At 62.4% G+C, this 14,064-nt stretch overlaps 1 protein-coding gene across 1 annotated transcript in view; it reads left to right on the top strand.

The window, feature by feature from the left end:
- ASIC3 (acid sensing ion channel subunit 3) overlaps window positions 1-14,064 on the top strand; it is a 49,848-nt gene that overhangs the window by 32,550 nt on the left and 3,234 nt on the right. Inside the window, exons 4-9 of the mRNA XM_054016980.1 lie at window positions 1,811-1,961; window positions 2,305-2,361; window positions 2,876-3,029; window positions 3,798-3,889; window positions 4,328-4,407; window positions 4,998-5,069. Coding sequence (XP_053872955.1) covers window positions 1,811-1,961; window positions 2,305-2,361; window positions 2,876-3,029; window positions 3,798-3,889; window positions 4,328-4,407; window positions 4,998-5,069 — 606 coding nt within the window. The remainder of the gene's footprint in view (window positions 1-1,810; window positions 1,962-2,304; window positions 2,362-2,875; window positions 3,030-3,797; window positions 3,890-4,327; window positions 4,408-4,997; window positions 5,070-14,064) is intronic.

Genomic DNA, 14,064 nt, shown 5'->3' on the forward strand with positions numbered 1-14,064 from the left:
GCTAAATCTCTCTTCAATTACAGCTGCTGTGAAAGGTTTTTATCTGTTAACCCAATGACCAGCCTGTCTCTGTTATTTTTATGGTTTGCGTTCCTAAAATCCCCGTTTTCAGCCAATGTATGCAGAGCTCTTATAAAACTCTCAGCATTTTCCCTGGTTCTTGAAGTCTCTGGTGGAAACATGCTCTTTCATCAAGCACATTGCTCTGAGGTATGAAGTGGACATCAAACACAGCCAGAACCCGTTCCTAGTCGTCTCTGCCACCATCGTCAGTAAAGTCAAAGGATTTAAAGAGATGCTCTGTTTGCTTCCCCATAGCATAAAATAAAGAAGATACCTGGATATGATTAGTTTCCTTGTGGAGCTTGGTAGCAATGGAAAATCTTGTGAAATATTGGTTTTGGTCTGTCCCTTGGGAAGGTTTGTCAAAGCTGAAGGAGTCTGGGGCACTGAAGAGTAGCATGTTGATGAGCTCCTGCAACCTTTGTTGTTGTTCCTTCTGTTGCTGTTCTTATTTACTCCTGACACCATGTCCTGCTCCGATATCAGGTACAGACTGGCCACAGCGCTTGCTCATACACACCAGGTGTGTTCATCCTTCAGTGCTCGGCCAGGCACAGCTGAGGTTCCCTTCAATAAGGTATGTCACACACCTGCCGGCGGGGCAGTAGGATACAGTTTGGCACTCCACGCCAGGGTCTGTGCTGGGTGAGTGCCCCTGGGGGGGCTGGGTGAGACAGAGACTCCCCGGAGTGAGATGGGTGACAGGCTCTGCAGTTCTTGGTGATGATTTCTCCGTGTGGATCCCACCAGCCGCGCCTGCAGGCAGCCCCTCCTTCAGAGCCCGGATTGGGAGAAGTGAGGGAGCGGCAGGATGGGGTGGGACTGTAGGACGTGTGGGTGCAGCGTGGCCCCCCCGGACTCTGCTGGCCAAAGAGTCTGATCTCACGCCCGAGGCACCTGCGCCTCAAGTGGGGTCCATGCGGATGAGGACTCGCTGAGCCAGTTACTGTAAGGGAAGCAGCCTCCCTTGTCTCTGTACAGCACCCACTCGGCCCGCTCCCCGCGCCACCCCGCTCAGCCGCCTCGGGACACGGGCACGCAACACCTTGCCCCCCTCCTCGTGCTGTCCCTCTCTGCTGCCCTCCTCCAGCAGTTGTTCCCCTTGGCGTTACCCACAATGCCCTGCTCGCCGCGTTGTGTGTGCATGGGGGCCTGCAGCGCCATGTCTGCACATGCATGTCGAATGCGTGTGCATTTGCAGCCCTGTAGCGTGTGTGCACAGAAGTGAGTGTGGTGCCATGTGTGCTGCGTGTGCCCACGTGCCAGCCTGTGAAATGCCCAGCTGCCATTCTGGGGGGGGGCCCTGCTGCTGCTATGGTACAGATGGGGGTGTCACATTGCAGCACAGAGGCGAGGGGCGAGGGGGTCACATCACAGCACAGGGGCGAGGGGACAGGGGGGTCACATCACATCGCAGCGCAGAGGCGAGGGGGTCACATCACAGCGCAGGGGTGAGGGGGCAGGGGGGTCACATCGCAGCGCAGGGGCGAGGGGGCAGGGGGGTCACATCGCAGCACAGAGGCGAGGGGCAGGGGGGTCACATCGCAGCGCAGAGGCGAGGGGGTCACATCGCAGTGCAGGGGCGGGGGCAGGGGGGTCACATCACAGCGCAGGGGCGGGGGTGAGGGGGTCACATCACAGCGCAGGGGCAGGGGGGTCACATCACAGCACAGGGGCGGGGGTGAGGGGCGGGGGGCAGGGGTCCTGGCCACTCCCCGCCTTTTCCTTAACCCTGTGTGTGTTATAGCTGGTCTACCTCCCGCCCCCCTGGGGGGACTGCAAATCCACCCCGATTGAATCCGACTTCTTCACCAGCTACAGCATCACGGCCTGCCGCCTGGACTGCGAGACCCGCTACCTGGCCGAGAACTGCAACTGCCGCATGGTGCACATGCCCGGTGAGGGGCGCGGGCCGGGCTGTGGGGAGGTCCCGTGGTGGGGGAGGGGGGGGAGGGGGGCTGCAGGGAGACCCCATGCTGGGGGAGGGGCGATGTGGGTAGGCCCCATGCTGCATGCAAGTGGGAGCTGGGAGGGGAGGAGAGGGCAGGGGGCTGCTGGGGAGAGAAGTGCTGGTCCTGGGGGCAGGAGGAGGAGGGCGCCCCCCCAGTGCTCCTGGGCTCGGCCTTCCCCAAGCCTCAGACACGGGGCTCTAATGAGAAGCAGCCCCCGACCGCCCACATGGCTCCTGCAGCCCCCCACCCCCCGCCACGCCCCCGAGTGACCCTGTGCCCCCTTCCCCAGGGAACGCCAACGTGTGCACGCCAGAGCAGTACAAGGAGTGCGCCGACCCTGCCCTGGGTATGTACTCGCCGCGGCCCGTCCCTTGGGCCGTGCCTCGTCCCCTGCACCCCTCCCACACCCGGCCAGGATCCTGACACCCACGCCCCTGCTCCAGCTCAACCCATCCCCGGCACTGGGGCTGCCCCTGGGGGACATGGGAAGCAGGGCCGGAGACCCCTGGGGAACCTCCAGAGTCTCCTCCCCAGCCCGTGTCGCTGCCCGAGAGGGGAGGGACTGGACCCCCTTGGCCCTGTTGCTCAAGCAGTTGAGGGCTTGTGTATGGGCCCAGTTTCTGGGGATCTCCGGCCCGTCAGGGTGCTGCTGGCTCACGCCCCATCCCTGTGACTCTCCGTCCCGACCCCTTGGGTCTCCGGCCCGTCGGGGCAGTGCTGGCTCACGCCTTGTCCCCATCGCTCTCCGTCCCATCCCCATCCCATCCCCATAGCTCTCGGGCCGTCCCCGTCCCTGTTCCCATCGCTCTCCGGCCCATAGGTCAGGCTGTTCTCGGCTCACGCCCGTCCTCGCACTCCAGATTTCCTGGTGAAGAAGGACAGCGAGTTCTGCGTGTGCCGCACGCCCTGCGACATGGTGCGCTACGGCAAGGAGCTCTCCATGGTCAAGATCCCCAGCAAGGCCTCGGCCAAGTACCTGGCCAAGAAGTACAACAAGAGCGAGCAGTACATCTCGTGAGTCGTCCCCCCCCCCCGCATGCAGCACGCCCCCCCCAGCACCCCCCCAGACAGCCCCCCCGCACGCAGTACATGTCGTGAGTCCCCCCCGCATGCAGCACGCCCCCCCCCAGCACCCCCAAGCACCCCTCAGACAGCCCCCCCGCACGCAGTACATCTCGTGAGTCCCCCCGTATGCAGCATGCCCCCCCAGCACCCCTCCAGACAGCCCCCCCGCACACAGTACATGTCGTGAGTCCCCCCACGCATGCAGCACGCCCCCCAGTGCCCCCCCAGACAGCCCCCCCGCATGCAGTACATGTCGTGAGTCCCCCCCGCATGCAGCACGCCCCCCAGCCCCCTCCAGACAGCCCCCCCGCACGCAGTACATGTCGTGAGTCCCCCCCGCATGCAGCACGCCCCCCCAGCACCCCCCAGACAGCCCCCCCGCACGCAGTACATGTCGTGAGTCCCCCCCGCATGCAGCACGCCCCCCCCAGCACCCCCCAGACAGCCCCTCCGCACACAGCTCCCCCAGACATCACCCCCATGCACAGCACAACCCCCCAGTACACCCCCCCGCTGCGGACAGCATGCCCCCTATGAGTGACCCCCTCAACATACCACAGCCCCACATGGTGCACCTCCCCTTTTGCTCCTCCCAGCCTGCCCCCCAGTGCCCACACTAGCCCTGCGGGGCCCTGGTGTCACCACACTGGTCACTTGGACTCACCCCTGTCTGTCTGTCTGTCTGTGTCCGGCCCCGGCCCCGCTGGCGCCCCCCAGGGACAATGTGCTGGTGCTGGACGTTTTCTTTGAAGCCTTGAACTATGAGACCATCGAGCAGAAGAAAGCATATGAGGTGGCAGGGCTGCTGGGTGAGTGCCCGGGGGGGCTGGGTGAGTGCCCGGGGGGGCTGGGGGATGGCCTGGGGGGACTGGGGGAGTGCACGGGGGGGCTGGGGGAGTGCCTGGGGGGCTGGGGGAGTGCATGGGGGGGCTGGGGGAGTGCCTGGGGGGACTGGGGGAGTGCACGGGGGGGCTGGGGGAGTGCCTGGGGGGGCTGGGGGAGTGCACGGGGGGGCTGGGGGAGTGCCTGGGGGGCTGGGTGATTGCCCGGGGGTGCTGGGGGAGCACTCGCAGTGGGGCAGGGTGCCCCAGAGGACCTGGAATCCTGCGGCCAGGGGGGAGCAGTGCCTCCTCCTGGCTCTGGGTGGGCGTGGGTGGGGTGGCCCCCGCCTGTCATGGCCACGCTGCAGGAGCAGCATTGGGTGCGCGTGGCCCGGCTGCCCACTCACACTCTGCCCCTGCCCCCAGGGGACATCGGGGGCCAGATGGGGCTGTTCATCGGGGCCAGCATCCTCACCATCCTGGAGATCTTCGACTACCTGTACGAGGTGAGGCTGTGGGGCCGAGCAGCGGTGGGCAGGGGGCTCTTGGTGCCCCCCGAGCCTTCCCCCTCGACAACGCTCCTGGGACTAGTTCAGCTTCAATGCTGACCACAGCCACAGCCCCCAGTGCATGTGCCCCCAACCCCGTCCCACGCCCGTGCCCCCCCACCATGCCTTCCCCTCACCGACAGGTAACAATGCAGCATGTAGGGGAAACTGAGGCCCACACAGGCATGATTAAATATTACGAACAATTCCTACTTGGTCACAGAGGTGTCCATGGCCCAGCTCTGCCCCTCACTGCAGCATCGGGCACGGCTCACCCCTTCATGCATTTCCCCGCCCCTGAGAAGCAGGGCTGGGCTGTGCCCCCATGGGGCTGCCCAGCGCCCCACACGGTGAACCGGGACTTGAAACCGGGACTCCCGCCACTCAGGCTAGTGCCGGCCCCCTGGACTCTCCCAGGGAGGCACAGCGAGCAGGGGAAGTACAAAGGGGCTAGGACCCCCCAACAATGGGGACCCCCCGAGAGGTCACTGCAGAGCCCCCCTGCCCTCCCCCCCGCATTGGTGATGACCCAGTTATCTGCCCCGCAGGTGTTTCGGGACAAACTCCTCAGCTTTTACAAGAACAAGAAGAGACCCCAGAGGAGTAACAGCGACAACCTGGTAACCAGCCCCCGGGCGCCCGGCCAGGGGAGGGGCCCCTGAGCTTCCCCCGTCCCCCCAGAACCGCCCGGCCAGGGGAGGGGCCCCTGAGCTTCCCCCATCCCCCCAGAACCGCCCAGCCACGGGAGGGGCCCGAGCTTCCCCCTGTCACGGACTCACAGACCGTGCCCACTCTTGGCCCCGTGTGGTCCGCGGGGGGTGCCCCTTTCAGTGAGACAGCCCTTCTCGGAGGTCCACTCTTTCCCAGGGTCAGGCCCCTCCACCTCCTGGAGCCACACCTCTCTGAGCCTTAGCACGTCTGTCTGCCGTGGGCCCCCTCAGGGAGTCCCCTCGCTCTGGACTCCTGGGGCCTCCACCCCCCGAAGGGGTTGATACCCCCTGTTCTCTAGACCGGAGTGACTCTCAGCCAGCGTAACACAGGAGGGTTATTGAGTGTTGAACACAGCACAGGAAACTCTCCGGGCCTCAGGCCTGGCCTCTCTCAGCCCAGCACATCCCAGTCTCTCTGCATCCAGGTGGGCTCTGCCTGCGCCCCCTCTCCAGCCCCGAGCCCCCCTGCTCGCAGCTGGGCCTCTGAGATCCCCGGCCCCAGGCCCCGCCTCTGTTCATTGTCTTCTCTCCAGGTAAACAGGGTCGTAAACCGGGGCCTCCTCTCCTGCTTCTGTCCTCTGGCCCCTCTGGCTGGAACCGGCTGGTCAGGTCACTGGGGTCCTCTCTCCGCAGCCCATTGTCCTCCCACTGGCCAGAACCGGCTGTGACTCCCGAGCTGGGCCTCCAGGTCGCCAGGTCACCAGTCGCTGGGGTATCCGTCCTCCAGGCCATTGGCTGGGGTCCCAAGTTCCCTCTCTGGTCCCCTGTAACAACAAACTCCCTCTCCCCTCACCTTGTTAAACAAGTAACACCCAAGGACACTGAGTCCCACCCGCTCGGCATGCAACCATTGGAAAACCACAGAAAACAAGAAAATCCCCCACTTCGTCACACCCCCATCCCCCCAGAACCGCCCGGCCAGGGGAGGGGCCCTTGAGCTTCCCCTGTACCCCCAGAACAGCCCGGCCAGGGGAGGGGCCCTTGAGCTTCCCCCGTCCCCCCAGAACCGCCCGGCCCAGCACCACTGGGGCTGCTCCAGGCTGTGGGGTGGGGCTGCTGCTGTCTCAGACAATCCATGGGGGAGGGGAGGTGCCAGACCCCCCATGGGGCACAGAGCATCTCCCCCTGTCCCAGGGCTCCCCCGTCGCATCGCGTCTCAGCACAGGACTGCCCCAAGGGACTGGCGCCCAGGCAGGGGAAGGGGCAGCCCCTTCCCAGACACACGCAAGGTGGTGAGCCAGGGTGGGAGGGGGCGCGGGTCTGGAAGGGCCAGAGCAGGGGCAATTGGCTCCCACCCGGGGGGCGGGGGGGCCTTTGGGGCAGCCCAGGGGGTTTCTGGCTCCTCTCTGCCTGGCCTGTCTGCTCAAGGGGAGGGTCTGTGTCACCCCATTGTCACCCCCATGCCTTGCCCCCCTGTGCCAGCCCCCTCTGCATTCCAGGCTGTCCCTCGCCTCATCGTCCCGCCTCTGTCTGTCTGTCTGTCTGCCCCGCGGGGCTGTGCCAGGAGCACCCCGAGAGCCCTGGCCTCCCGCTCCCTCCCGCCCCATTGACACGCGTGGCCGGCCAGGCCCTTTGCCCGCTGGAGCCCAGCACGTGGGAGCCCCCGACAGAGCCGGGGGCAGCGCAGCAGCAGACTGCTCTCAGGGACCTCCCGCTAGGGTGCTGGGGGTGGGGGCAGCCCCCTTGGCTGGGGGGCCCGAGCGGCCGGAGGTGAATCAGAACAGCCCCAGCACCAGTCCCTGCCACGGCGCTGCGTGACCTGCTCTCACCTGTGAGCTCAGCAGGCTGCGCTGGCGGGGTGGGGTCCTCCTGGGTGGGCGTCGTGCCCAGGTGCCAGCAGAGCCACCCCCAGCCCGTTCCTGCAGGCGCTGGGGCAGTGGGTCCCTGCAGGCCGGAGGGCTGAGTGCGCCGTCACCCACTTCCCTGCTCCTGCCCCAAGCCAGGGGCCGGCCCAGGGCCCTTCCGTGCTGCAAGCGGGCGGCAGGACAGACCCTCCAGTGCCCCGGGGACATGCCGGGCTGGAGCCTGCGGCTTTGCCACGTGCCAAAGAGCCCCAGGGAGCCGCTGCCGCTCCTGCTCAGCTGGGGTGTTGGCCTCCCCCCCTCTGCTGCTGCCGTTGTGTGGGGGGCGGCGTGGGGAGCAGGACGCCTCCCCAGCACCAGCAAAGCTCCCCGCGCAGATTCCTTCCCAGCCCGTCTGCTCGCGGCTCACTCAGCTCCCTGGGGCCCCTCCGCGCAGGCTGGGACACTCCCGGGGCTGGTCCTGGCCCTGCCGCAGCACCTGCTGGTGACGCCGGATTCAGCGCCACCCGGGAGAGCCCCCCAGCCAGCCTGGGGCATGTTAGCACCCGTGGACCTGCCCCCTTTCCTCTAATCCAGTGGGTCTCAAACTGCGGGTGGTGACCCAGGACTGGGTCACGGCGGCTCTGGTGACCCCCGCCGACTGGGCCATTAAAATCCCATTGGTGGTGCTGCCTGGCTAAGGCAGGCTGGTCCGACACCGCGCTGCGCTCCGGGAACGGCCAGCAGCTGGTCCGGCTCCAAGGGGGGGGGCACGGGACTCCACGTGCTGCCCCCGCCCCGAGCATTGGCTCCGCTTCCTGGCCAATGGGGGGGGGGGGGCGATGCCTGCAGGCCAAAGCCGCGAGGAGCTGCTTGCGTGTCTCCGCCTAGGAGCTGGAGCTGCTTCTGGCCGCTTCTGAGGCGCAGCGCAGTCCAGGTGCCAGGACAGGCAGGAAGACGGCCTTAGCACCCCTGCTGCACCGCTGACCCCCACCCAGAGCCCCCTCCTGCACCCCAAATCCCTCACCCCCAGCCCAGAGCCCTGACCCCCTCCTGCGCCCCAACCCAGAGCCCCTCCTACATGCTGAACCCCTCATTCCTGGCCCCACCCCACAGCCCTCACTGCCTGCACCCCAACCCTCTGCCCCAGCCCAGAGCCCCCCCCACCCCTAGCTCTGTTAGGTCACGGGCATCAACAATTTTCAACTGGGTCACCAGAAAACAAGTTTGAAAACGACTGGTGTGACGAACTGGGAATGTTCTTAATGTTTTCTCTGAATACTGGGTGGGTGCCACAGTTTCCCCTATGCAGTTCTTAAGTATCTAGATGGTGGGATCAGGGCGTGTGCTTGCTGCAGAGCAAAGGGCCAGTGCACCTAAATGCACGACTGTCATGGAGTCCCCGGGCGATGCTCTGGAACTGCTCCCCACAAAGCCAGTCAGGACTCTGGGGAGCCTCCTCTCCCATGGAGCAGACTGTTCTCAGGGCAAGAAGCTCACACGGCTTCACCTCCTGGGTTTCTCCTGGGAGCATTCAGCATATGCCCCTCCGTGCGCTTCCCACAGCGAGTCCGCCCAGGCGGGGTCCTGGGGAAGCCAGAGGGTCCTGCACCCCCCACTTCATAGTCAGACGTGACTCTCAGCCAGCCAGGGACACAGAGGTTTATTAGACGACAGGAACACGGTCTAAAACAGAGCTTGTAGGTACAGAGAACAGGACCCCTCAGCCGGGTCCATTCTGGGGTCTGGCGAGGCAGACACCCCCGTCTGCCCTCACTCCCCGTCCCCAGCTAGCTCCAAACTCCAACCCCCCGTCCAGCCCCTCCTCTGGGCTTTGTCTCTTTCCCAGGCCAGGAGGTCACCTGACCCCTTTGTCTCCAACACCTTCAGTTGGCACCTTTGCAGAGGAGGGGCCCAGGCCATCAGTTGCCAGGAGACAGAGTGTCGGGCATTTATGTACCCTGACCCTTCGCTCTGCAGCAACCAGACACCCTGATCCCACCCCCTAGATACTTAAGAACTGCATAGGGGAAACTGAGGAAAACGTTAAGAACAGTCCCACTTCCTCACACCGACACTTTGTCTCCTAGCAACTGATGGCCTGGGTCTCTCTCCCCCCTTCGAGACCAAACTGAGCAGGGTCACTTTAGCCAGTGACCTGGGGAAGTTCGAACCCACCAACGTTCCCATGGATGCCCCCGCATCCCTCCCATTTCTGGGTGGGAGTTACACCAGGCCCTTCCTTAGGTCGAGTGTGCTTGATGGCACTTGCAGGCCGCATGTGGGAAGGTTTATGCGGCCCGTGCCCTTTTGCCAGCCCAATGCCTCTGAGGTTCAAACTGGGATTAGGTCTTCTCCCAGCACTCTGGTCTGGAGAGCTGCAATTCGGGCTCTCTTGGTTAAGAGCCCCCATCTGGACCTTGGCCACCCTCTGAACAGGTGTCTCTGTCCCCAGCAGCTCGGCCTCAGCCCCTTGCATGTGACGCCGCCACGTCGGAGGAGAGTGGTCAGTATACACAGTAAAGTGCTGCCCAAATAGATACAGCTGCAGCTTTCTAAGGGCCTGCACCATGGCCGGGCATTTCTTCTCTGAGGCCGCATAGTTCTGCTCCCGGGGCAGCAGTCTCTTGCTCAGGTACCCGATGTGGTGTCTCCCCCCCTCAGCATCGGTTTGCATCAGCACTGTGCCCTGCCCTGTGTCTGAGGCGTCGGTGAACACTGCAAAAGGCTTGGCAAAGTCTGGGTTTACTGGATTTACCGGGCCCTGGATTAGAGTCTCCTTCAGTCTACAGAGAGCCCTCGGGCCCTGCTCGGTCCAGACCATCTCGTCTGGCTTCTTCTCACATAGATCAGGGATGGGGGCAGCTAGGGGGCTAACGTGAGGTACAAACCTCCGGTAGCACCCCGCCATCTTAATAAAGGCCTGGACTTGTTTCTTGGTCTGGGGAATGGGCCAATCTCTGATCATCTCCACCTTGCACTTTTCGGCTTTTAGCGTCAGTCCTGCCTCCTTGAGGCAGCCCAGCCCCCTTTTCACCTGGGACACATGTTCCTCCCCCGTCTGGCTAAAGACACACGTCATTGATGTACGCCAGGGCCAAGTTCTCCATCCCCCTCAGCTTGTCTAGAATCTCCCCAGGCCTAGGCATGGGGTGGGCATCGCACACGGTGATGGCTTTAAGCTTCCGATAGTCCCCACAGAACCAGATCATCCCATCTTCCATGGGGACCAGCCCCACGGGTGAGGCCTGTGGGCTGTTGAACGACTGGATCACATCTAAAGCCAGCATGTCCTTGACCTCTCTCTCCAGGTTCTGGGCTCCTTTCCCAGTGACTCTGAACGGGGAACACCTGATGGGGAGATTGGCTCCCACCTCAGGGAAGAGATCCACCCAGGGGTCTTCCCCCTTCTCCCAATCCTCCCTTTTTAGGTTCAGGGGTCCCCTCACTCTCCTCCCTACAGCAGCTCGAAAGAGAAGAACCCCGTGGATTCCTGGGGCACCACCAGCTGCCTCCCGATTCCCCCCAGTTCTACTTCCCCTTGGGGAGCCCATTCCCGGTACAGAAATCCCTTCTCCCACAGGACTCTGTCCCTGCAGCCGTCCCCAAGGGGGTTTGCAGCGCTGTGGCCAGCAAGTTCCCTCAGCTTCTCCAAGGAGGGATCCCTCTGCAACTTGGTCTGTCCTGGGGTCACAGCCCCTCTGAGCCCTGTCCCTGGTAGCTCCCTCCCTGCTGTGTAATCACTTCCTAGCAGGTTTCAGAGTAGCAGCCGTGTTAGTCTGTACAAGGGAACAGGAGTACTTGTGGCACCTTAGGGACTAGCAAGTTTGTTGGAGCATGGGCTTTCGTGGACTGCAGCCCACTTCTTCGGATGCATGCGGAGTGGAATAGATATTGGGGAGATGTATACACACACATGCAGAGAGCGTGGACGGGTGAGAGTTGTCTTGCCAATTCTGGGAGACCAGTTAGGTTGGAGAGGAAAGACTTTTGAGGTGATGGTCGGGATGGCCCAGTGCAGACAGTTTGATGGGAAGTGTGAGAGTGCTTGCAGGGGGAGATAGTCTCAATGTACAAACATTGAATCTATCTCCCCTTGTAGGTGTTCTCACACTTCTTATCGAACTGTCTGTGCTGGGCTATCTTGATTATCACTTCAAAAGTTTTTTTTCTCTTGCTTGATTGGTCTCTCAGAATTGGTAAGACAACTCCCACCTGTTTATGCTCTCTGTATGTGTGTATATATATATCTCCTCAATATTTATTCCACTCTGTATGCATCCGAAGAAGTGGGCTGTAGCCCACGAAAGCTTATGCTCTAATAAATTTGTTAGTCTCTAAGGTGCCACAAGTACTCCTGTTCTTTTCACTTCCTAGCAGCATGTCTGGACCAGGCAAACCTGGGTGGCAGCCGACCTGCCCTGCCTGGGTGTCTCCCCACTCAGCTGGGGTCTCAGCTCCCACCGTGCCCAGCACTGTCCTTGTTGTCCCAGTGGGGGCAGGCAGCGAGCTCTCTGCTCTGGTCACAGCATCAGAACCAGCGTGAGCCCCCTCTCCGGTGTGCAGGGGGGCGGGGAGCATCTCTCCCTCCCACTCAGCCCCAGGGGTCTGGTTACAGGTAGGCAGGTATCCTGCGCCCAGCAGCACCTCCCCCCGCCAGCCAGGTCATTTGCATTTTCACTGACCATTTCCATCTTAGCCAATTGGTTAGCGGGATTCAAATTCAAATCCTCGGCCGTTACAGGGGCAGGGCCTGGATCCTGTCCCAAAGAGACACAGTCACCCCCCAACAGGACCTCACAGCCGATATCCTGGAGAACCCCAATGACCAGCCAGCCCGACCCCTCCTGGGTCTGCACAGAGATCCGGGCTATAGACAGGGCGAGGGGCTTCGTGCCAGGGACCTTCCCCCAGGTCACACAATCCCTCAGCATCTGTGGCTGCACCCCCCGGGGCCCAACAACAGTTCTCTCTGTCCCAGCGTCTTGCCACCCCAGGCAGGTCTCCCCATTGACCACCACCTTCCGCTCCCACTGCGGGTCCGAGGGGCCTGAGCTCAGGAGACTTTACGCCGACATATAGGCTGGAGCCAGGAGTGGGAGCCTGTCCACCACCCCACCCATCTGGCTGACGGCATCTATGGCCTTGGGACCAAGCAAGGGAGCTAGATACCGGGGCTTTTCCGCAGGGTCCCCCGGTTCAAATCACCAGCCTGTGTGAAGGCCGTGTGATGGGCATCCACATCCCCTCCCCCCCCCCCTCCTTAACCAGGGGCAGCAATTTAGTGTCGAGGCTCCCTGTGGAACTGGCAGCCCGGGGTCTATCCCCACTCACCCCTGGGGAGCCCCCTAGGCCTCTCCGCTCCACCAGCGCCAGTCCATGCTGCCGCTGCTTCTCCTGCAGCTTTTCCTTGGGCGCTTGCTCTCTCTCACGGTCCTCTCGCTCCTTCTCACGGTTCTCCAGCCCTCTTGGACTCAGCTCCAATCCCACCCATCTCTGATCCCCTGATGGGGAACCCGATCGTGAAGACCCCCGTCTGATTGGGGACCAGACTCTTGGGGATGCCTGGCTACTGCTCCAGCTGCTCCCAGATCCTCTTGTAGCCCCGTCTGGGTCAGGAATCTGCTCCTTAGAGCGCTCCTCGTCCTCCAGCTGCACGATTAACTGGGCCTTGCTGAACTTCCCAATGCGTAACCCTCTCTTCTTGCACAGGATCACAATGTCCTTCTTGAGGAGATGGTGATAGGCCATCACTTCACTGTTCCCAAGTTGCTTTGGACTCAGAGGCCCGTGTGCTCTCAGCTCCCCCATGGTTTCCAGGAAGAACCCCGAGTGTGCCAGCCCTTCTCTCGAGGTCACCACCTCTTTGCCAGGGTCGAGCTTCAGACTCCTCCGCCCCGGGACTGCTCGCTGCAATCCCCAGGGGAACCCTGTTACTGCAAACGTCCTTCTCTCTCCCAGGTCGAGCGGCAGGCTCCTCCGCCCCTGAGACTGCTCGCTGCAGTTACTCCAACAGTCCTTCTCGCTGGTCACACATTCCCAGAGGTTAATCACCCTCTGAAACCGTCCCTCTCTGAGCCTTCAGCACGCCTGGTCCTCATTATCCCCCCTTTGTTTTACTGCTCCCCAGTCACTTACTGCAAGAAGCGCCATTCACCGGGTGCAGTACATCCCATTAAGAGTAGGTTAAATAAATGTCTATCAGGGATGGTCTAGACAGTATTTGGTCCTGCCATGCGGGCAGGGGACTGGACTTGATGACCTCTCAAGGTCCCTTCCAGTCCTAGAATCTATGAATCTATGAATCCCACCACTGCCACCAGTTGTCACGGAGTCCCCAGGGCAATGCTCTGGAACTGCTCCCCACAAAGCCAGTCAGGACTCGGGAGCCTCCTCTCCCATGGAGCAGACTGTCTTCAGGGCAAGAAGCTCACACGGCTTCACCTCCTGGGTCTGACCTTGGAGCATTCAGCATATGCCCCTCCGTGCGCTTCCCACAGCGAGTCCGCCCAGGCGGGGTCCTGGGGAAGCCAGAGGGTCCTGCACCCCCCACTTCGCAGTCAGACGTGACTCTCAGCCAGCCAGTAAAACAGAGGTTTATTAGATGACAGGAACACGGTCTAAAACAGAGCTTGTAGGTACAGCGGCGAATGGGACCCCTCGGCCGGGTCCACTATGGGGTTCAGAGAGCCAGACACCCACGTCTGCCCTCACTTCTAGTTCTCAGCCAGCTCCAAACTGAAACCCCCTCCAGCCCCTTCTTTCTGGCCTTTGTCTCATTCCCGGGCCAGGTGGTCACCTGATCTCTTTGTCTCCAAAACCTTCAGTTGGCACCTTTGCAGAGGAGGGGCCCAGGCCATCAGTTGCCAGGAGACAGAGTGTCGGGCATTTATGTACCCTGGCCCTTTGCTCTGCAGCAACCATACACCCTGATCCCACCCCCTAGAGACTTAAGAACTGCATAGGGGAAACTGAGGCACCCACACAGTATTCAGAGAAAACATTAAGAACATTCCCAGTTCGTCACAACTGGTCTAGCTGAGGTGCTGCTGCAGTGTCCGCGCGGATGGGGGAGCAGGGCTGTGTCCACGCAAGGCGGCGGCACTGGGCTGCGGGCACTGACT

The sequence above is a fragment of the Malaclemys terrapin genome, chromosome 2 (genome assembly GCF_027887155.1).
Source record: "Malaclemys terrapin pileata isolate rMalTer1 chromosome 2, rMalTer1.hap1, whole genome shotgun sequence".
Taxonomy (NCBI): domain Eukaryota; kingdom Metazoa; phylum Chordata; order Testudines; family Emydidae; genus Malaclemys; species Malaclemys terrapin.